The sequence below is a fragment of the Rhinoderma darwinii genome, chromosome 7 (assembly GCF_050947455.1).
Source record: "Rhinoderma darwinii isolate aRhiDar2 chromosome 7, aRhiDar2.hap1, whole genome shotgun sequence".
Classification (NCBI taxonomy): Eukaryota; Metazoa; Chordata; class Amphibia; order Anura; family Rhinodermatidae; genus Rhinoderma; species Rhinoderma darwinii.
In genome coordinates this window covers 81,936,130-81,957,515 of record NC_134693.1, presented here as the reverse complement: position 1 = coordinate 81,957,515, position 21,386 = coordinate 81,936,130, and the positions used below count along the sequence as shown (strand labels likewise).

Here is a 21,386-nt window from a genome sequence, read left to right as displayed (position 1 = left end):
TTCGCGGCATCACAGCACGGAATACAGGTGTATCGTACAAAATATCTGTGGACCAATACGATTTGATGGTTGGCTTTTTTACAAGGCCCATGTGGAGCAAGAGCCCCCAGAAGGTTGCAATTTCATTTGCATTGGTTGGGTGCCAAGCTTGGGTTCTGGCATAATGGGATGTTGGATTTTTGCCTAAGAATTGTTGTGCATATAAATTTGTTTGCACAACCATTAGGTCAAGTAAAGTATTCGAAAAAAAACATTTAAAAAATCTATTTCCTGAAAGTCAGTTGGATTTATTTTTATGCCAGGGGCAGAGGTAAACGCAGGGATTTCAGGTGTGTAAGAGGTAGGCGGTAGCCATATGGGGTCACTGGTGCTTGGGTCACTTGTGCTGGGCTCATTCGGATCACTAGCCCTGCTTCGTTTCTGAGGGGGTTCCTCATCATCACTGGAGGAGGATAACACAAACTCAGATCCACCCTCACTGGCGCTTTCTGTATCTGTATCTGAACATAAAATGGCATATGCCTCCTCCACGCTAAATAGACGAGACATTATGGGTGTGTAATAACACTGCACTAACCCTGACGTGCAAAACTAAATTCCTGAACAGTATTGGCAAGGAAACTGTGACGTGCAAAAGTAGCACACAAAATGACTACTAAATTACTAAAACTTTTTTTGTATTTTTTTTATATTTTTTTTATGAAGAACTAAAGGATAGGGCAGTAAAGAGGGCTGATGGGCACTAAAGGGGGCTAATATACTGATGGGCACTAAAGAAAAGTATTATATAGGTTTGATTGTTACTAGGGAGGACTGATGGGCACTATAATGAGCAGCAAAGGGGGCTGGTGGGCACCAAAGATTGCTGGTGGGCACTAAAATGGCTGGTGGGCACTGGAGAGGGCTGGTGGGCACTGGAGAGGGCTGGTGGGCCCTAATGGGCACTAAAGAATATTATTAGTTATATTCTGAGGGATGATGGGCACTATAAAGGGCAGATGGGAACTATAAAGGGCAGATGGGCACTATAAAGGGCAGATGGGCACTAAAAACGATGTTTTTTCACTGTTTTTCGACTGTATTTCTGTCACTCTCCGATCTCCTCACAGTTCTCACAGAAATGAGATCAGAGACGCTGACAGGAGCTATCTCCGGTTTCCTACGTCATAGATAGCTGTCATTGGTCAGTCTCTAAAGACTGACCAATCACAGCAATCGCCGACATCGGGGCATGCAGATCTGTCCCCAGCCCGGCAAAACAGAGGCGGTCAGCTATCACTGACAGCTGCCGCCATGTCGCTATCACTTTGTGATTTCACATAGTGACAGTTTGATCCTTCGACGTTATAGTACAGCGAAGGTACGCTGGCATATGCGGCCAGCGACGTACTATTACGGCGAAGGTACGCAAGGGGTTAATTATTCTACATGAGCAACAGTTGACAAATAGTTGATAGATTGCCTTACCCAGGAGGGTACTGTAAATTATTATATATTTAACTAAAGAGGCTATCCGACTTTTGTATAATAATAATAATTAAAAAAAAAGTAATAATATAAAAGGAAAACCAATACCGACCGCTCCAATCGCCTGACATTCCTGAGCAGCCTGACCGGCAGTCCCTCTGGTCTTTCTTTTATCACAGGCCTCAGCTGTCACGTGCCGGTCATCTAGCACAGGGGTATCAAGCACGCGGCACACATACGGCCCCTGGGGCTGTCATCTGCGGCCCGCAGGGACACAGAGCTGCTAGACTCTGGAATTCCCCGACATCGCTGTCCACATATGAACAGCGATGTCTGGGGCTTCCTCAGAGCCGGAGTCCCGTGCAGAGCGCTAGTACAGGCTCTTCTCCGGGACTCTGTGGAATTCCCTGACATCGCTGTCCATATATGGACAGTGTGTCAGGGTCGTCCCGAGCAGAGCGCTAGTACAGGCTCTGCTCCGAGTCCCAGTGATGTCAGGACCACAGCTTGAGTCCCAGGAAGAGCCTACTAGCGCTCTGCCCGGTACTCCAGCTCTGGGGTTGCCCCTGACATCTCTGTCCATATATGGACAGTGATGTCAGGAGCAGAGCTGGAATCCCAGGCAGAGTGCTAGAAGCCACTCTGCTCCGGGACTCCAGCTCTGGGCAAGCCCCTAACATCTCTGCGGCAGCGTCCGCGGAGGGCACTGCGGCACTGTCCCCGGAGGGAACTGCGGCACTATCTAAAAAGGGGCTGCCCAATCTTGACTTGTGTGTCTGCCAAACGCTGCCAACTGAGCCGCCAGATTGCATTTAGCGACACTTAAACTGGAAAACTGGATTGTTGAAATAAGCACGTGGAGAAATATCTCAAAATTTAAACCTAGCGGTATTATTATAGTAATGTAGTATTAATTTTATAGTAATGTAGTATTATTATTAATATAGTAATATAGTGTTATAGTAGTTCAAATAAGTAATTTATTAATAATTTTGTGTTGTATCAAATTTGAAAGTAATGCGGCCCCTCAACTTCCCATTTTTTCTATATGAAGCCCACTTACCCTGCCGAGTTTGAGACCCCTGATCTAGCATCACAGCTTAGCGTTGGAAGCAATGATGCCAGTAGTAGAACACTGACCACTGATTGGCTACAGTGGTCACATGCCAGCCACTTGTAAACAAAAACTGGTGGGACTGCCGGACTATCTGTGATGAATTTTTGGGGTATTGTAGGCGAGTATAAATTCATTTTTGTTAATTCATAGCATTTGCGAGTTTTTTGTTTTTTTTTGCATGAGTCTGAATCTCTTTAACCCTTTCAGGACCAAGGGTCATCGATGCCTCAATGACCAGCCCCATTTTTTTCAAATCTGACGTGTCATTTTATGTGGTAATAACTCTGGAATGCTTTTGCTTATCCAAGCGATTCAGAGAAAAATTTGGTCAATAAATTCATAGCTTATTTGTGAAAAACACCAAAACTTAAAGAACATTTGAAAAAATTATAATTGTTCTTATTTTAAATGTAATCTACTTGTAAAACAGATAGTAATACCACACAAAATTGTTGCTAATTAACATCCCCCATATGGCTAATTAAATCACCCCATTTTAACCCCTTCCTGACATTTGCCGTATGGGTACGCCATGGAAAGCATTGACTTCCCGCATTTTGCCGTACCCATACGCCAAATATTTGGCACTGGCGCAGAAGCTGAGCCGGTGCCATCATCGTCGGATCTCAGCTGTATCGTACAGCTGACATCCGACTGTAACGGCGGGGACCGAAATTAGCTGAGGAGAAGCCTAATCGGCTTGCTGTCAGTGAATAACTGACAGATCTAATACATTGCACTACGTAGGTAGTGCAATGTATTAGAAAAAAATAAATCTGACAGCTGGACCTTCAAGTCCCCTATTGGGACTTGAGAAAAAGTGTAAAAAAAAGTATAAAAAAAAAAAGTGTAAAAAAAATAAAAGTTGCAAGTAATAAAATAAGAGTAAAAGGGGGATTGCGTTTTATCAAGTCCTTTTTATTATTGGAAAAAAAACAACATACCTTATTTGGTATCGCCACGACCGTAACGACCTGAGGTATCAAAATATTATATTATTTATTGCACGCGGTGAACCGCATAAAAAAAAAACGTAAAAAACTATACCAGAGTCTGTTTTTTGGTCACTTTGACCTAGAAATATTAAAATAAAAAAAAATGATCAAAAAGTCGCACGTATTCCAAAAATGGTACCTATAAAAACTATAGCTCGTCTCACAAAAAACAAGCCCTCATACAGCTGCGTCAACAAAAAAATTACAAAGTTATGGTTTTCACAACTTGGCGACAGAAAAAATACATTATTTTTACAAAAGTAGTTTTATTGGGCAAAAAGTTACAAAACATAAAAAAGTCCTATAAAATAGGTATCGCCGGAATCGTACTGACCCACAGAATAACGTTAACATGTAATTCATAACGCTTGGTGAACGCTGTATAAAAAAAACTAAATAAAACTATGCCAGAATTGCGTTTTTTTGTTTACCTGGCCTAAAAAGAAATAAGGTAAAAGGTGATCAAAAAGTCGCATGTACCCCAAAATGGTACCAATAATAACTACAGCTCGTCCCGCAAAAAAAAGCCCTCATACAACTACGTCTGAGAAAATAAAATTAGTTATGGCTCCAATAAGTCAGGAAATAAAAAATATGCAGTCGTTTGAAGAGGCGATTTATCAAGGACCAAAAATTAGGGAACCAGGAAAGGGAGGGCCCAAACATATCCGCTGGAAGCGACGGTGCCCGTATTATACCAGGACAACACTTTCCCAGCAAAATTCCCCAAACTGCAAAGGTGCGGAGTGTGGACCAAAAGGGGCATAAGAAAGGACGCCATATATCAGTGCGACACCGGCCTGTGCAGAAAGGATTGCTTCACATCGTAACACACATCTATGGATCATTTTATTGTTTTTTTACCCCATTATTATACCACCTGACTATGCCCCTGATGTACTCTGCCCAGCTTATATGTACCCCCACATTATAAACGGAAATACCAGCAATACTCAAAACAAAACTACTACCAAGCAATATCCGCTCTCCAAAAGCCAAATGGCGCTCCCTCCGCTCTGAACCCTACAGCGTGCCCAAACAGCAGTTTCCTTCCACATATATGGCATTGTCATACCCGGGAGAACCCTTTTAACAATTTTTGGGGTGTGTGTCTCCAGTGGCATAAGCTGGGCATGACATATTTGCCACTGAAATGGCATATATAGGGAAAAATATACATTTTTAATTTGCACCATCCGCAGCACATTCATTTATGGAAAAGACCTGTGGGGTGAAATGCTCACTACACCCCTTAATAAATGCCTTGAGGGGTGCAGTTTATAAATGGGGTCACTTCTCAGGGGTTTCTTTTTATTATTTCACTTTAGAGCCTCTGCAATTGTGAACCAATACTTTGTAAATCACCAAATTAGGCCTCAATTTCGCCTGGTACTCTCGCACTCCTGAGCCCTGTCGTATGTCCAGGCAAAAGATTAGGGCCACATGTAGGGTGTTTCTAAAACCGGGAAAGACTGCATAATAATTAGAGAGCTGTCTTGTTATGATGGCACAAGCCGGGCACCACATATTGGCCTATCTATGGAAAAAATCCCATTTTCACCCTGCAACATGGAGTACACGCTAATTTCTACAAAACACCTGCGGGGTTAACATGCTCACTACACCAATAGGGAAATGCATTGAGGGGTGTAGTTTCCAAAATGGGGTCACGTCTGGGGGGGTTTCCACTGTTTTGGTCCCACAGGCGCCCAGAAACCAATCCAGCAAAATCTGCACTCCAAATGGCGCTCCTTCCCTTCTGAGCCCTGCCGTGTGCCCAAACAGCAGTTTATGACCACATATGGGGTATTTCCGTACTCGGGAGAAATTGCTTTACAAATGTCGGGTTCTTTTTTTTCCTTTATTTGTTAAGAAAATGAAACATTTTACGTTAAATCTACGTTTTATTGAAGAAAAAGGATTGTTTTTATTTTCACTGCCCAATTCTAATAAATTCTATGAAACATCTATGGGGTCTAAATGCTTACTATACCCCTAGATGAATTCCTCAAGGGTTGTAGTTTCCTAAATGGAATCATTTTTTGGGAATTTTCATTGTTTTGTCCCCTCAGGGGCTTTGCAAATGTGACATGGCCTCCGCAAACCATTACTGCTAAATGTGATCTCCAAAAGCCAAATTGCGCTCTTTCACTTCTAAGCCCCGCCGTGTGTCCAAACAGCCGTTTATTACCACATGTGGGGCATTGTTTTACTCGGGAGAAATTGCTTTACAAATTTGGTGGTGCTTTTTATACTTTAGTCCTTGTGGAAATGAGAAAAAAAAATGCTAAACCTACATTTTCTTTGAAAAAAATGTAGATATTAATTTTCACGGCCTAATTCCAATAATTTCTGTAAAAAACCTGTGCGGTCAAAATGCTCACTACACCTCTAGATAATTTCCTTGAGGTGTGTAGTTTCCCAAATGGGGTCACTTTTGGGGGATTTCCACTGTTTTGGCACCGCAAGAGCCCTTCAAACCTGATATGGTGCCTAAAATATATTGTAATAAAAATAAGGCCCCAAAATCCACCAGGTGCTCCTTTGCTTCTGAGGCCTGTGCTTCAGTCCATTAACACGCTAGGGCCACATGTGGGATATTTCCTAAAACTACAGAACCTGGGCAATAAAAATTGAGTTGCATTTCTCTGGTAAAACTTTGTGTTATAAAGAAAATTGGATTAAAAATTAATTTCTGCAAAAAAATATGAAATTTGTAAATTTCACCTCTACTTTGCTTTAATTCCTGTGAAAAGTCTAAAGGGTTAAGACATTTTCTAAATGCTGTTTTGAATACTTTGAGGGGTGAAGTTTTTAAAATGGGGTGACTTTTTGGGGGTTTCTAATATATAAGGACCTCAAAGCCACTTCACAACTGAACTGGCCCTGTAAAAATAGCTTTTTGAAATTTTCTTCAAAATTTCAGAAATTGCTGCTAAAGTTCAAAGCCTTGTAACGTCCTAGAAAAATAAAAAGATGTTCAAAAAACGATGCCAAATCTAATGTAGACATATGGGGGATGTTAATTAGCAACAATTTTGTGTGTTATAAATGCCTGTCTTACAAGCAGATACATTTAAGTTGAGAAAAATGCTAATTTTTGCAATTTTTCTCTAAATTTTGGTGTTTTTCACAATTAAATACTGAACATATCGAGCAAATTTTGCCAGTAACGAAGTCCAATGTGTCACGAGAAAAAAATCTCAGAATCGCTTGGATAGGTAAAAGCATTCTGGAGTTATTACCACATAAAGTGCAACATGTCAGATTTTAAAAATGAGGCTCTGTCAGGTAGGTCAAAAGTGGCTAAAGAGGGAAGGGGTTAAAAACTGCACCCCTCAAAGTATTCAAAACAGCATTCAGAAAGTTTATTAACCCTTTAGGCGTTTCACAGGGATTAAAGCAATGTAGAGGTGAAATTTACAAATTTCATTTTTTTTGCCAAAATTAATTTGTAATAAAAAAAATTCTGTAACACAGAAGGTTTTACCAGAAAAACACAACTCAATATTTATTGCCGAGATTATGTAGTTTTTAGAAATATCCCACATGTGGCCATAGTATGGTAATTGCCTGAAGCACCGGCCTCAAAAGCAAAGGAACACCTAGAGGTTTTTGGGGTCTCCTTTTTTTAGAATACACCGCGTTCCAAATTATTATTATGCAAATGTTATTTTTCGCTGATTTTCCTAAATAGTCGATGCAAATGACAGTCAGTATAATCTTCAAGCCATCAACCGTTGGAGTATAATGCAAATTTTATTGAACAAATCTCCTAATGATAACAGATTTTCTTTTAGAAGTAAAAAACTCAAAATGCACTGTTTCAAATTATTATGCTCAACAGAGAACAAAACATTTTAAAGGTTGTAAAGAGAACTAAAATGGTAATTTGTTGAATTTGCAGCATCAGGAGGTCATATTTACAGAAATCAAAAGCTCTTTCAATAAAAAAACAAAAACGTAGCAGGCCAAGTTACATGTTAACATAGGACCCCTTCTTTGATATCACCTTCACAATTCTTGAATCCATTGAATTTGTGCGTATTTGGACAGTTTCTGCTTGAATATCTTTGCAGGATGTCAGAATAGCCTCCCAGAGCTTCTGTTTTGATGTGAACTGCCTCCCACCCTTATAGATATTTTGCTTGAGGATGCTCCAAAGGTTCTCAATAGGGTTGAGGTCAGGGGAACATGGGGACCACACCTTGAGTTTCTCTCCTTTTATGCCCATAGCAGCCAATTACACAGAGGTATTCTTTGCAGCATGAGATGGTGCATTGTCATGCATGAAGATAATTTTGCTCCGGAAGGCACGATTCTTCTTTTTCTACCACGGAAGAAAGTGGTCAGTCAAATTCTACGTACTTTGCAGAGGTCATTTTCACACCGTCAGTGACCCCCAAAGGGGCCTACCAGCTCTCTCCCCATGATTCCAGACCAAAACATGACTCCGTCACCTCCTTGCTGGGACATGGTGGCCATTCACCAACTATCCACTACTCCACCATCTGGACCATCCAGGGTTGCATGTCACTCATCAGTAAACAACACGGTTTGAAAATTAGTCTTCATGTATTTCTGAGCCCACTGCAACTGTTTCTGCTTGTGAGCATTGTTTAGGGGTGGCCGAATAATAGCTTTATGCACACTTGCAAACCTCTGGAGGATCCTACACCTTGAGGTTCGTGGGACTCCAGAGACACCAGCGGCTTCAAATACCTGTTTGCTGCTTTGCAATGGCATTTTAGCAGCTGCTCTCCTAATCCTATTAATTTGTCTGGCAGAAACCTTCCTCATTATGCCTTTATCTGAACGAACCCATCTGTGTACTGAATCAGCCAAAAATCTTTTCACAGTACGATGATCACGCTTAAGTTTTCTTGAAATATGCAATGTTTTCATACCTTGTCCAAGGTATTGCACTATTTCACACTTTTCGGCAGCAGAGAGATCCTTTTTCTTTCCCATATTGCTTGAAAACTGTGGCCTGCTTAATAATGTGGAACGTCCTTCTTAAGTAGTTTTCTTTTGATTGGGCACATCTGGCAAACTAATCACAGGTGTCTGAGATTGATTACAATGATCCAAAGAGCCCTAAGACACAATACCATCCATGAGTTTAATTGAAAAATGAATAATTAAATGTTTATGACACTTAAATCCAATATGCATAATAATTTGGAAGACGGTGTATATTTTAGGCACCATGTCAGGTTTGAAGAGGTCTTGTGGTGCCTAATCAGTGGAATCGCCCCAATGGTGGGGCTTGGAAACTACACACCTTAAGGCATTTATCTAGGGGTATAGTTAGCATCTTGACCAGACAGGTCTTTTGCTATATTTATTTATTGGAATAGGTATGTGAAAATTAAAATCTAAAAAATAATTTTTTACAAGGAATAAAGAATAAAGAATAAAAAGCACACCAAAACTTGTAAAGCTATTTCTCACGATTACGGCAATACCCCATATGTGGTAATAAACTGCTGTTTGGACCCACGGCAGAGCTCAGAAGGGAAAGAGCGCCATTTGGCTTTTGGAGCGCAGATTTTTTCTTGGTAATAGTTCTGTTTGGGGTTTTGCTGGTATTTCAGTTTATAATGTGGTGGCATATGTAAGCTGGGCAGAGTACATCAGAGCATAATAAGGGGGTATAATAATGAGGTAAATAAAGAATTCATAGATGTGTGGCCAGTGTCGCACTGATAAATGGTGCCCAATCTTATCCGCTTTTGGACACTCTGCACAATTTCTGTCGCTATATTCAGAGCGCCAGAACTTTTTTCTTTTTTCTCCACCGCAGCTGTGCGAGGGTTTATTTGTTACGTTACAATCTATAGTTTTCATTGGTACCATTTTAGGGTACATGTGATTTTTTAATCACTTTTTATTAGATTTTTTTGGCAAGCAAAGTGACAAAAAAACATAAATTTTGACAGTGTTTTTTGTCTTTTTATTACAGTAATCACTGTGCGCTATAAATGACATTTTACTTTATTCTGCAGGTCGGTACAATTACGGCGATACCATATGTATATAGTTTTTTTTATGTTTTGTGGTGTTTGCGCAATAAAATCACTCTTCTATAAAATTATTTATTTTTTGTGTCACCATATTCTGAGCCATAATTTTTTTATTTTTCAGTCAAAAAAAGCTGTGTAAGGGCTTGTTTTTTACGGGACGGGTTGTAGTTTTTATTGGTATTATTTTGGGGTACATGCAAATTTTTGATCATTTTTTATTCTATATTTTGGGAGGGATGATGACCAAAGATATAGTGATGCTAGTATTGTATTTTAATTATTTTCATTATTTTTTGCGGTGTTCACCGTGCGGGAACAAACATCGCTACAGACGCGGTGATACCAAATATGTGTACTTTAACGTTTTGTTTTTTTTCCTAGAATAAAAGACTTATAGGAAAAAAAGCATTTTTGGTTTTTGTAACTTAGAACTTGTTTTTACACTTTTATAAAATATTTTTATTACTTTTTTTTTTCACTTGTTTTACTTGAAGACATGCAGCATTGATGGCTACTATAATACATTACACTACCTAGGTAGTATAATGTGTTATAAACGGTCAGTGTGATGTTGACAGTCACACTGACAGGAAGCCTTTGAGGACCAGCTGAATGGCAGACCAGAGGCCGTTGTATGACCACCGGTTTTGCCATGCAACCGACGGCAGCACCCGCAATCGGTACTCGGGAAAGTTTGTTGTAGCAACAAATTTTCCAGTTTGTTGCTACAACAAACTTTCCCTGCGATCACATGATCGTGTCTCCGGAACCAGAGGCAGAGGTTAACAGCGCGATCCCGGTGCCAGTGCTACTCTGAGATACCCGGATCGCACTTTTAACACCCACTGTGAATTCACGTCGGCGCTGCACAGAGCCCAACAAGCGCCGACGTGAATTTACTTTGGGCGGTCAGGAAGCAGTTAATAACGGTGATCATATTCTCTGTAGCCGAACCAATCGGTTCGGCCGTCAGTGAGCAGGTTGCTGGGGAGCCGGGGACACGGACATAGCCGGCTTTTCACAGCGCTATGCCGGCTGGAACAAAGACCTGTATATTCACGCCCTGGCAGCACGGGGTATGTGCGAGTCTACAGATTGTCGGCATGAAAGGGTTAAAGTGTACCTTCAACCAAAAATGAAAGCTTGATTTTGCAACTGATCCTTTTTCTGAATTCTTAGACCTTGTTCACACGGTGCAGATTTCATGCAGACAAGAAAAACAAGGAACAGAACCTAAACAGAAGAAATATATAAAGGAAGGCCTTAAGGGGAACCTGTCACTAACATCTGTCACTTTCCGAGGGCAGTATAAAGTCAGTGACAGGTTCCCTTTACAGTCTCTCCTCTTCTGGATCAAATTCTGGTTTTGGCTAAATAAATGCATACAAAATTTGTAATCTGCCCTATGTGAACATAAAATGAGCAGTCTTTATTTTATATATGCAGCGGTTTGTGCTCCAGACAGCTCGGACCTTAACTTGTAGGACTATCTGATTGCTACCATTGTCACCCATATTAGCTCTTATAGGGGTTGCTTCTTTCCGTCATTAAGTCAAACATAGGGTCCCGTGGCAACAGCGACAATAATTTTTTTTCTTCATTAAAGTGGGAATTGCAGCAGGAAACATCTTTCACCTATCCACAGGATAGGTTATAAATATTAGATCGGTAGGAGTCCTACTGCTGGGCTGTATCTGCATCTTTGATCGAGTTTATATGGATTGGCAGTGGAAATGCTCCATACAAACTCCTCCTTACTGCGATTTTGCGGTATGTTGCCTGTTCCAGCGATCAATAGGAAAGCCATATTTATTTTCAAAATACAGTAACGAACCTTTAATACTGCATAAAAGGAATCGGATGAGTGATTACCAGATACCCAGAATTATTGGACGGTCATAGAAAAGTACATAAAATTTAATTGTTAGGGTAGAAAGCTTTGAGGAAGACGGCCTAAACTAAAACGTAAATAAAAAATAAAAGAAAATATGCTTAATTTTTTCAAGTGCAAGATATTCATAATTTCAAGATTAGAATATCCTAGATTAACTCTACATATATTTATATAGAAAAGATGAACAATTGAACAGCGCTGCTATCATCAAAGAGGGATCCAAGTAAATAAATGTACTACGCGTTTCAACGCTGAACCAGGGTCTTCATCAGGCCAAGAGAACAGAGTAATAAAATAACCATCTTATATAGTCAGTGTGGTGATGCGTAAAACCGTTGGGAAAAACTGCCAAACACAGGTCAAAGGACACCTATGACGTCATGTGGGGTCAAGGTGGGAGCTAGGGAGATGGGGTTAAGGTTACAATTGGTGGAAAGTAAAACAACATGATGAACGCAAATACGTCAATTAGTTACAAGGGATACAAATATTAAAAGGTACATACAATAATCATGGCCATAAATATCAAACAAACAAATAATAAATACAAGTCAAACGCATATCGAAAGTCGGGAGAACAAATATCCGACTGGCAGCAACAACCTGCAAGATTCAAGATGCAAAGTGTGACATAAGCAGGAAATAAAAAAAGTAGATTAAATTAAAGATGGAGATGTATATATTAAATTAACCCTGTCGCTGCTGCAACAATTTTCACACTTTTGACATTCACACAAACCTGAATTTTAAAATGAAAAAAATAAATCATATTATATCCCCATACCAATATATTTTTTCAAAGTAGGCATCTGGAACAATGTGAAAATGCCACTTAGTACTTTACATTTATTGGCAACTTCAAGCAAGTTGGCATCAAATCATAATGTTTCATAAAAAATGCATAAAAATTCATGTTTGTGGCTAAAAGTCTGATACAAGCAGAGCCTGAGACACACAACATGTCCTAAAAATAAAAGCACAAGATGTGCAGAGTTCATACATGCCACTTATATCTACATGAACACTAAAAGCCTGTATATGAGGAGAGATGATAGTAACAGGCTGAGATCTTTCTTCTTGATGTCACTTCCCTCCTACCACCCCTCCCATGCAGACACACAAAACCAGAAAGTAAAGCCTTTTATCCTGCTCCTCGACATCATACCAAGAGAAGCTCTAGTCCGGTCTATGTTTTTGCAAGCATTTAAAATCACGACGTATTACATACGTTCCTGGCGGTGAAATGGTTAAAGGAATTTCAAGGATTAAACACAAAAACGTGTAAATAAAATGAAGTGGGCCCAATAATAATAATAATAAAAAAATAAAATAAAAGTCATGGTCATTATGTGCAGGATTGCGGCAAGAGATCTTAGATCCTCTGATTTTAAGGAGGTTACCTGAAGCAGCATGAGAAGGAGGACCCGGGAGACTTCACACTTTACAATAACGTCCAAAAAGGCTCCTGTAACAAAGATGCAAATCATTTATATGACACAAATGAATCTGGAGATAATAAAGCAAGTCAACAGGACGTTCGCCGGATGCTGAACCCCTGCAAGGGAAACTTAGTATTTATTACATGATTCGGAATAAAATCACCAACTGCAGTGGCTCTCTGCTCTGTTACATAGTGGCGGACCCCCCAGTCCTTATGTCTAACAAGTGTCCTTGTTAGACATATGGACAGAGGTTGTAAAGCTGGGGGACTAGCCTTTTACGTAAATAATCTGAAACTGTAATTCCACGCAAAATACACAAACCCCTTATTATTTTAACCTTAGTTTATGCTGTCATTTTAACCCCTTCAGGACTGAGCTCATTTTGGCCTTATAGACCAAACCATTTTTTTTTCAAATCTGACGTGTGTCACTTTATGTGGTAATAACTCTGGAATGCTTTTACCTATCCAAACTATTCTGAGATTGTTTTCTCGTGACATATTGTACTTTATGTTAGTGAAAAAATGTTGTCGATAAAAATCAATATTTGTGAAAAACAACAAAATGTGGAGAAAATTTGCAAAAATTAGCACTTTTCTAAATTTGAATGTATCTTCTTGTAAAACAGATAGTAATACCACACAAAACTGTCACTATTTCCCATATGTCTACTTTATGTTGGCATCGTTTTTTTGAACGTTCTTTTCTTTTTCTAGGACGTTACAAGGCTTAGAACTTTAGCAGCAATTTCTCACATATTCAAGTAAATTTCAAAAGGCTATTTTTTCAGGGACCAGTTCAGTTGTGAAGTGGCTTTGAGGGGCCCATACAATTCAAGCCCCCAAAAAAATCACACCATTTTAAAAACTGCACCCCTCAAAGTATTCAAAACAGCATTAAGAAAGTTTCTTAACACTTTAGGCGTTTCACAAGAAAGGGTGAAATTAAATTGACAAACTAAATTTTTTTTTTCAGATTTAATCCTTTTTTTTTTCTGTAACAGAGGTTTTTACAACTCAATATTTATTGCCCACATGTGGCCATTATGTGCTTATGGACTGAAATATGGACTGAAATTTTGGGGGCCTTCTTTTTATTAGAATGTATTTATATAAAATAATAATAATAATAATAATAATAATAATATATAGATCGGGGCCTTCTTTTTATTAGAATATATTTTAATCACCATGTCAGGTTTGAAGAGGTCTTGTGGGGCCAAAACAGTAGAAACACTCCCAGAAAGACACCATTTGGCAAACTACACCCTCAAGGAATTTATCAAGGGGTACAGTGAGCATTTTGACCACACAGTTTTTTTGCTGAAAATCTAAAATTTATTCCAATAAAACTTAGAAATTTTCAATTTTTACAAGGCATAAAGGGCTAAAAACACCTCATTTGAAAAGCAATTTCTCCCGATTACGGCAATACCCCATATGTGGTAATAAACTGTTGTTTGGACACACGGCAGGACTTAGAAGGGAAGGAGCACCATTTGGCTTTTGGAGCTCAAGTTTTGTTGCAATGGTTTTCGGGTGCCATGTCACATTAGCAAAGCCCCTGTGAGACCAAAACAGTGGAAAACCCCCAAAAGTGACGCCATTTGGGAAACTACACCCCTGAAGGAATTTATCGAGGGGTATAGTAAGCATTTCAACCCCACAGGTTTTTTGCGGAGTTTAGTGGAATTAGGCCGTGAAAATGAAAAGCTAAGGTTTTTTTTCTAATAAATGTAGTTTTAGCTCAGATTTCTTCATTTTCACAAATAAAAACAGAAAAGGCACTCCAAAAATTTTAAATAAACCCCTTCTTAGCCCCTTCTGCTGTTTGGACCCATGGCAGGGCTTAGAAGGGAAGGAGCACCATTTGGCTTTTGGAGCTTTAATTTTGCTAAAAGGGTTTGCAGCGCCATGACATGCCCCTGAGACCAAATCAGTAGATATAGATATAGGGAGTATTTTGAGCCCACAGGTTTTTTGCCGAATTATGCCATGAAATCGAAAAGCAAAATTTTTTCTGATAAAACGTGGACATTTAAAATTTTTACAAAGAATAAAAGGAGAAAAAGCACCCCAACATTTGAAAAGCAATTTCTCCCAGTTACGGCAATACCCCATATGTGGTCGTAAACTGCTGGTTGAACACACTGCAGGGCTCAAAACAGAAGGAGCACCATTTGGAGCTCAAATTTAGCTGGAATGGTTTGCGGCGCCACGTCACATATCAAAAGCCCCTGCCGGGCCAAAACAGTAGGAGCCCCCCAAAAACAAACCCATTTGGGAAACTACACACTTTAAGAAATCTATCTACTGGTATATTGAGCATTTAAGCCCCACAGGTCTTTTGCAGAATTTATTGGAATTAGGCCGTAAAAATGAACATCACATTTTTTCCACTAAAAAGTGAAATTGTTTTTCTTTCACAAGTGATAAAGGAGAAAAAGCCGCAAAATGTTTGCAAAGCAATTTCTCCCGAGTACAGCAATACCCTACGTATGGTCATAACCTGCTATTTGGACAAAGAGCCAGGCTCTAAAGGGAAGGAGCGCAACTTGGTTTTTGGAGTGGAGATTTTACAAAATTTGTTTTCGGACACTTTGTTGCATTGAGCTAAGGAAAGCCCTGAAAAATTACCCCATTTTGGACACTACATCCCTGAAGAAATTTATCTAGAGGTATTATCTGCAAGTGATTTGAAGAAATTAGTGCACAGTGGATGTTGCAGATTGAAAATCGCCATTTTTCCACTGATATGCCATTTCAGTGACAAATATGTTGTGCCCAGCTTGTGCCATTGGATACACACACCACATGAATTGTTAAGTGGGTTCTCCAAAGTACAGTAATACCCCATATGTGGTCATCAACTGCTGTTTGGACATACTGTCAGGCTCAGAAGGACCGCCATTTGGCTTCTGGAACGTAGATTTTGCTTGGTAGTAGCTTTGTTTGGGGTTTTACTGGTATTTCAATTTATAATGTGGAGGCATATGTAAGCTGGGCAAAGTACATCAGGGTATATGTAAGCTGGGCGGAGTACATCAGGGTATATGTAAGCTGGGTGGAGTACATCAGGGCATAGGATGATGTAATAATGGGGTGAATGAATAATAAAATGAATAATCCATGGATTGGTGTGGTGCGCTTTGAACCAATTCTTTACGCACAGGCCGGGATTTTTGAGTATTATACAAAATATCTGCGCTCCAGTAATGCCTAATCTTTGACTAGCCCTATAAGCAGCACAAGGCCCTAAAGTGTTCTCAACTCTGCTGCATCTACGGGGTCAACCTGTGGGGTCTAGCCAATGACGATGTGGGGATTTTAGTGAAAAACCACTGGACCTAAAAAATTAGTCTGGGCCGTCATTTAGCATCATTGCATTTTGAGAGTCATAATGTGTTATTTTTCCATTGACGGAGATGTGTGAGGGCTTGTTTTTTTGTGGAAAGAGCTGTAATTTTCATTGGTTCCATTTTGGGGTACATGCAATTTTTTTGTTATTGCTATTTATATAATTTTTTGTGATAGGAGGAAACCAAAAAACAGCAATTCTAGCACGGTTTTATTTCTTCTTTTTTTACAGTGTTCACCGTGCAGTATAAACAACATGTTAACTTCATTTTACGCTTACAGCGACACCAAATTTATATTGTTTTTTTTTACACTTTACTACTTTCCCACAATAAAAATACTTTTTTCTGAAAAAAATCATGTTTTAGTGTCACCCTTTTCTGATAGCCATAACTTTTTTATTTTTAGTGGATATCACTGTGGACGGGCTTGTTTTTTTTGCGTGACAAACTGTAGTTTTTGTGGGTACCATTTTGGAGTACTTGCGACTTTTTGATCTTTTTTTTAAAAAAAAGACAAGTTGACAAAAAAAAAAAAGAAATTCTGGCTTGTTTTTTTTACGGTGTTCACCGTGCTGTAAAAGTAGTGTGATATTTTTATAGTTCAGGTCGTTCCGAACGTGGCGATACCTAGTATGTATAGTTTTTTTTTTAGTTTTTTTTCATTTATAAATAACTTGATCAGGGAAACGATTGTTTTTATTACCTAAAAGTGTTTTATTTATTTAACCCCTTAATGACCAGCCTATTTTAAACCTTAATGACCAAGCCATTTTTTACGTTTTTCCATCTTCGCATTCCAAGAGCTATAACCTTTTTATTTTTGCGTCGACATAGCTGTATAAGGTCTTGTTTTTTGTGGGACAAGTAGTATTTTTTAATAGCACTATTTTGGGGGACATATTTATTGATTAACTTTTATTAACTTTTTTTTGGGGGGGAATAGAAAAAAACGATACCAAATTTGTATAGTTTTTGTATGTTTTACTACTTTTACACAGTAAAAACTTTTTTTTCAAAATTATTTGTTTTTGTGTCTCCATATTTGAAGAGCCGTAACGCTTTTATTTTTTCGCCGATGCGGTTGTATGAGGGCTTTTTTTTTGCGGAAAGACTTGTAGTTTTTATAGGTACCATTTTGGAGTAGATGCGACTTTTTGATCACTTTTTATCACATTTTTTTTAAAGTCAGGATTCACAGAAAACAGCAATTTTTCCATAGGTTTTTTTTTTCATTTTTTTACGGCGTTCACCGTGTTTTTACTAGTCCCACTAGGGGACTTTAATATGCGATTCTCCGATCGCTATTATAATACACTGCAATACTTTTGTATTGAAGTATTCCTGCCTGTCCGTTTAAAGCGGACAGGCATCTGCCAAGTCATGCCTCCGGCATGATCTAGCAGGCATTCGCTCCAGGCAGACCTGAGGGCCTTTATTAGGCCCCCGGCTGCCATCAGAGACACTGACACTCGGCGATCGTATCGCCGGGTGTCGGTGGGAGAGAGCGGGAGCTCCCTCCTTCTCTCCAAAACCACTCAGATGCAGTGCACGCTATTGTGCACCGCATCTGAGGGGTTAAACGTGTGAGATCGATACTAATATCGATCTCACATGGCAGAGCAGGGACGCCCTCAGTTGCCTCTGGCAGCTGAGAGCAGGGAGATTTGACGGCTCCCTGCTCGGTTTACTTTATCCTGATGCAGTGCCGTAAAAAGGCATATGCATCAGAATAAATCCCGTTAGTGTCCGCCGTTAAACGGTGTATTGGCGGTCCCTAACGGGTTAAGGTAAACATTTTTTGCAACTTTTTTTTCTTACACTTACCTGGGGACTTAAAGATCTGATCTTTTGATCCCCTGTACAAAACACTGCACTACGTATGTAGTGCAGTGTATTGGAACGGTAATTTTTCACCTGACACTTAGCCTATTATGTCCTGGCTTGGGCAGGACCTAATAGGGTTCCGTACGTGGCCAACCAGGAAGCCGTTGATAGGCTTACTGGTTGCCATAGCAACCATCGGCACCTGCGATCCCTTGCATGGGGGGGGGGGGCGAGGTGGTACAGAGGAGGCCCCCTCCTTGTCAACAACTTCAATGCGGCGGACACCATTTACCACTGCATTGAAGGAGTTAACCGGCGGCGATCGACGGTAACTGCTATAGCCGCCGTTGCAGCGGGATGTCAGCTGTACATTACAGCTGACACCCGCTGAAGATGAAGTGAGCACAGCTCCTGTGCCCGCTTCATCTTCATGACGGGTCTGGTACGTCAGATTGTGGTAAGTTACTGGTTATGCCGACGTACCAGACCCGTCATTTTGCGGGAAGGGGTTAAAGTTTGACTAGGTGTTTAGACCTACTATGAACACTCAGAACTATTAACCTTAGGCCTGTTTTGGCCTAATGGATCAGGCCAATTTTTTTTTTAAATCTGACGTGTTATGTGGTAATAACTTTGGAATGCTTTTATTTCTTCATGCAATTCTGAGATTGTTTTCTCGTGACATATTGTACTTTATGTTAGCGGTAAAAGTTAGTCGATACATTCAGTGTTTGTGAAAAACACTAAAATTTAGACAAGATGTGCAAAGTGGAGGTGAAATTTACAAATGTAATTTTTTTGCAGAAAATCTATTTTCATGCAGACAATCTGTAGATTCATGTCCTATCCGCATATACTCCGTGCAGCGAGGTCGTGAATCTGCAGACCTCTGCTTCTGCCGGCATAGCGCTGAGTGGAGCGCTCTAACGCCGGCGGTGTCCGTTTCCCCGGCTCCCCAGCAACTTGTTCTCTGACAACCGAACCGATTGGTTCGGTTACAGAGAACATGATCACCATTATTAACCACTTCCCCACCGCCCACTGTAAATTCACGTCGGCGCTTGCTGGGCTCTGTGCAGCGCCGACGTGAATTCCCAGTGGGTGTTAAAAGCTCGATCCGGGAGTCTCAGAGTAGCACTGACACTCGGATTGCGCCGTTAACCCCTGCCTCTGGTCCTGGAGACGTGATCGGGACCTGATTGGTTCAGGTCCCGATCATGTAATCGCAGGGAAAGTTGTTGTTGCTGCAACAAACTTTCCCGGGGACCGATTGCGGGTGCCGCCGTCGGTTGCATGGCAAAACCGGAGGCCATACAATGGCCACTGGGTCTGCCATGCACGGAAGCCTGTGAGGACCAGCTGTCACACTGACAGTTTACAACATGTTACACTACCTAGGTAGTGTAATGTATTATAGCAGCTATCAGTGCTGCAGGTCTTCAAGTAAAAACAGTAAAAAGTAAAAAAACAAGTAATAAAAAATGTTTTATAAAAGTGTAAAAAAACAAGTTATAAGTTACAAAAACAAAAAATTAAACCGTTAAAAAAGTACACATATTTGGTATCACCGCGTTCGTAAAGACCCAAACTATAAAACTATAATGTTCTATTTCCCGCACGGTGAACTTCGCAAAAAAAAATTAAAAAACAATGCCAGAATCACTATTTTTTTTGTCATCACCCCTCCCAAAATATAGAATAAAAAGTGATCAAAAATTTGCATATAACCCAAAATAGTACTACAAAAAAACTACAACCCGTCCCGCAAAAAACAAGTCCTTACACAGATTTTTGAATGAAAAATCACGGCCCTCAGAATATGGTGACAAAAAACAAATTTTATAGAGAAGCGATTTTATTGCGCAAATGCCACACAACATAATAAAAAAAACGACATACATATCGCATCGCCGTAATAGTATCGACCCACAGAATAAGGTCAAATTTTATTTATAGCACACGGTGAACACTGTAAAAAAAAAAAAAAAAAAGGACAAAAAACATTGCCAAAATTTTGTTTTTTGTCACTTTGCTTGCCCAAAAAATCTAATAAAAAGTGAGCAAAAAAAAAATCACATGCGTCCTAAAATTGTACCAATGAAAACTAGATTGTAACGTAACAAATAAACTGTCACACGGGTCCGGTGGAGAAAAATTAAAAAAGCTCTGGTGCTCAGAATATAGCGACAGAAATTGTGCAGAGCTTTTCAAAAGTGGATAATATCGGGCACCATTTAGCATTGGCCACATATCTATGATTATTTATTTACCGCATTACTATACCCTCTTATTATGTGCCCTGATGTACTCTGCCCAGCTTACATATGCCCCCACATTATAAACTGAAATACCAGCATAACCCCAAACAGAACTATTACCAAGAAAAATCTGCGCTCCAAAATCCAAATGGTACTCCTTCCCTTCTGAGCTCTGCCGTGGGTCCAAACAGCAGTTTATTACGACATATGGGGTATTGCCGTAATCGGGAGAAGATGCTTTACAAGTTTTTGGGGTGATTTTATTCTTTATTCCTTGTAAAAATTCTATTTTTTTTTATATTTTTTGAGAAAAAAGTAGATTTTAGTTTTCAGAGAAACTCCAATATAGCAAAAGCCCTGTGGGGGCAAGATGCTAATTATACCCCTAGATAAATTCCTTGAGGGGTGTAGTTTCCAAAACCGTGTCACTTTTAAAGAGTTTCCACTGTTTTGGCACCACAAGACCTCTTCAAACCTGACATGGTGCCTAAAAGATATTTAAAAAAAAAAAGGAGACCCCCAAATCCACTAGGTGCTCCTTTGCTTCTGAGGCCTGTCCATTACCACACTAGAGCCACATGTGTGATATTTCTAAAAACTGCAGAATCTGGGCAATAAATATTGTGTTGCATTTCTCTGGTAAAACCTGTGTTTGAGGCCTGAATGAGAACTTAAGTTTTGTTCCATTTTTATAATCTCTACCATCTATGCGCTGTTTTTAATTGTGTTCTGTATTATATATGTTTTTTATTAGTGCCTGTGTACGATATGTACATCCGCCCTTTGTCTGAATGGTGGAATGAGGAAAATCTAATCCTGCTCGTTCACTGCATCGAATAGTGACAGAAAACACAGATCAGAAGTTTGGCGCAGAATGGTGCCGAAGTAAAACATGGACCCGTTGTCCAACTCTCATTAAGTTATGTTGATATCTCTTAGAGTTATCTTGTCATCAGCAATTGTATATTTCCCTTTTTCTCTTGGCATATAAAATGTCTGTCAATC

The 21,386-nt window shown here is 39.7% G+C and overlaps 1 protein-coding gene across 7 annotated transcripts in view; it reads right to left on the bottom strand.

Annotated features, from left to right (window-relative positions):
• LOC142657993 (40-kDa huntingtin-associated protein-like) overlaps positions 1-21,386 on the bottom strand; it is a 186,660-nt gene that overhangs the window by 37,291 nt on the left and 127,983 nt on the right. For all 7 annotated transcript variants that reach the window (XM_075833622.1, XM_075833623.1, XM_075833621.1 and 4 more), the window contains one exon: positions 12,900-12,964. In XM_075833622.1, the coding sequence (XP_075689737.1) occupies positions 12,900-12,964 (65 nt within the window). The remainder of the gene's footprint in view (positions 1-12,899; positions 12,965-21,386) is intronic.